This window comes from Sceloporus occidentalis, unplaced genomic scaffold (assembly GCF_023333645.1).
Source record: "Sceloporus occidentalis isolate IW3139 unplaced genomic scaffold, rSceOcc1.0.p SCAF_1, whole genome shotgun sequence".
Classification (NCBI taxonomy): domain Eukaryota; kingdom Metazoa; phylum Chordata; class Lepidosauria; order Squamata; family Phrynosomatidae; genus Sceloporus; species Sceloporus occidentalis.
This window is the reverse complement of record NW_028316981.1, coordinates 93,719,387-93,722,310: the sequence shown is the minus strand read 5'-3', so window position 1 is coordinate 93,722,310 and position 2,924 is coordinate 93,719,387. Positions and strand designations below refer to the sequence as shown.

Sequence of the window (2,924 nt, the reverse complement as noted above, 5' to 3'; positions counted from 1 at the left end):
AATGAAAAACATTCAAGCCTATGGAATGGTGCTGCCCAAGATATTTTTCTGCTCTCCACATGCATACATTTGGGTAAACATCACCAGAGTTCTAGCTCAACCCTAAATAAAGCCAACACTTTAAAAAAACATTATTGCCAATCCAGCTAAAGCTTTCTGTCCCATGCCTGTGATAAAGGTTGATCCTCTAGAGTTTTATCATTCCCATTGGCTGACTGGGTTTTCTGAAAGTGGAAATCCAAAACATTTGGTATGTCAAATGTGCCACATCCATAATTTATCCCATGACATTACCTAAAAATGCACTTCATCCATTCCTACCTGCGAAATTAGAGCTGTAAATATGTGCTTATTTCATTCTTGCATGGAGGGACACAAAAATTCAAAAGTTTTTTCTCCCTGGATGGGCAAAATTAGTATTTATTGATGTTCAGATTTCTGGAGGTTGTTGTTGTTATTTGAGGTTTTTTGGATAGGTTCAGTAGTAGAAATACCTTGGCTTTCTGCAAAAATCAAGATGCCTGATGTGAAGATCTGCAACTAGGACTAAAAAAGAAATATAATCAGTGCACTTACAAGCCATGTTAAACTCTGGACCATATGTGTGCAGGTCTTTTTAAAGGCCTTGGCATTTAGTGCTAGGTTGTATGTGAATGCAGAACCCTATTTCCTTTAGTACCTAATTAGTTTGTTGCTGCCATCAGATGCATTTTGACTTATGGCAGCCTTATGAATGAGAAACCTCTGAGAGCCCCAGTCATCCACAGCCAAGCTCAGGATGTGCAAACTCCTTGACTGAGTTAAGATAGCATTCCTCATTAAATGAAGTACATTACAAAACACCCAGGGTGACATCTAGACTATGAAGGTCAAACTCACTCTCACTTTGGATTTATAGAAAGTATAAATCCTTAAGTGGAAGATATGATTTTGTACTCCAAATAATCTGAACAAAAATATGTGATGCAGATTAAATGATTTAGCCTCCGCAAGACTAATTTGTATGCTTTTATCTAATCACTAACTGATTATTCTTAAACATCAAAATAGTGGAGAGACACGAACACAATACAGATCTACAGGCCTAAGCACATTTTCTAAGAGAGTAAGCCACATTGATCTAACTATATTTACCTTCTGGTAGGGTGTTTGGAACTGGGCTGTTGGCATCTGATTGATCAGCACCTCCCAGCACATGTACAAAGGCTCTGACACACAGATGAAATTTGCCTTGATTATCTCCTCAGTGTCAGAGGAGTCACTGCCATATGCATGCTCCTGTCACTGGCACAAAACTTTCCTCTGCAGCAAAGGGAATGGAAGGCACCTATTCAAGTAGAGCTCAGTATGCTAATTGGGACTCTACAGAATTTCCTGTAGGGGCAATTGACAGGTTGCTGTGATGATTGTTTTAAGTCAGTGTTTAAGGAGTTGGGGAGTGTCTTCAGAAAGCAATATTTAAAAGGAGAATGTTAAAATAATCCCCAGAGTATAACTTCAAGCAGCACACAAAGATGGCCAAACTGAGTTCTTAGTTTTATTTATGCTTGTAATTTCAGGGGTGTTTCGTGATGGATAAAATCACTCAAGAGCCCAGCATGGATCCATTGGCTGAAAACAGCAATAACTCTCTGTTTTCCCACTTTGAGTCCTGCCAGCCATCTCCTCCTGCAGTCTTCTTGCTCATCACAGCCTATGCCATAGTCACCCTGGTAGGGCTTCTTGGCAATCTCTGCCTGATCATTGTTATTGGGAAACAGAAAGAAAGCCAAAATGTCACTAACATTTTGATTGCTAACCTCTCTGTGTCTGATATCTTCATCTGTGTCATGTGCATTCCTTTCACAGCTGCATACACTTTGATGGATTACTGGGTTTTTGGAGAAGCCCTGTGTAAAATAAGTGATTTTATACAAAGTATATCTGTCACTGTCTCCACATTCTCACTTGTACTCATTGCCATTGAGAGGTATCAGTTAATAGTGAACCCACGTGGTTGGAAGCCTAATATTTCACATGCATTTTGGGGCATTGTCTTCATCTGGGCATTTTCTCTAATAATATCAGCACCCTTTTTTATTTTCCATCAAATTACTGATGATCCCTTCAGAAACCTTTCTTCCCACAGTGATATCTATATGAACAAAGTTGTCTGTATTGAGGTATGGCCCTCTAATGAAGAACGGCGGGGCTATACGACCACCATGTTAGTTTGCCAGTACTTCTTCCCACTAGGTTTCATTTTCATCTGTTATCTAAAGATATTTGTTTGTCTGCAGAAGAGGCATGGTAAAGTGGATAAGATAAGGGAGAAGGAGAACAGACTCAACGAGAGCAAAAGGATTAATGCTATGTTGATTTCAATTGTTGTGACCTTTGGTGCATGTTGGTTACCTCTGAACATATTTAACATTGTATTTGACTGGAAATATGAGGCCCTGATGAGCTGCCATCATGACGTGGTATTTACTTTGTGCCACTTGGTAGCCATGACCTCAACTTGTGTCAACCCATTTTTCTATGGATTTCTCAACAAGAATTTTCAGAAGGATTTGGTCATTCTGCTTCACAACTTCAGATGCTTTGAATCTCAAAAATTATATGAAAACATTGCCCTTTCAACTGTGAACACTGATGTGTCAAAAGGATCCCTGAAACTAAACAATATGCCTGCAAATATCTGAAACCTGGAACTTTCTAACCATTTATGTAGCTTTGTGCTGGACTATTGTATCACTAAGTTACTGTTGTATGGAATTGTGGTATTCTTGGTTCTGGTGCCAATGAAGTGAAAGGGGCTTCTCTCTGTTTACCATAGTGAGAATGTGACCATGTGTGAAGCCTAAAATATCTTCCAGATGAATAAAAAAATACACATTATTGTTCAGATTTTATTAAACCTTGCAGGAGCTCCCCATATTTAA

At 39.0% G+C, this 2,924-nt stretch overlaps 1 protein-coding gene across 1 annotated transcript; it reads left to right on the top strand.

The window, feature by feature from the left end:
- The first annotated feature begins 1,571 nt into the window (after positions 1-1,571).
- On the top strand, positions 1,572-2,684 carry LOC149321836 (neuropeptide Y receptor type 6-like). The gene has a single exon (XM_089502918.1). It carries the CDS (start codon positions 1,572-1,574, stop codon positions 2,682-2,684), a length of 1,113 nt encoding a protein of 370 aa, XP_089359044.1.
- Positions 2,685-2,924: the final 240 nt, after the last annotated feature.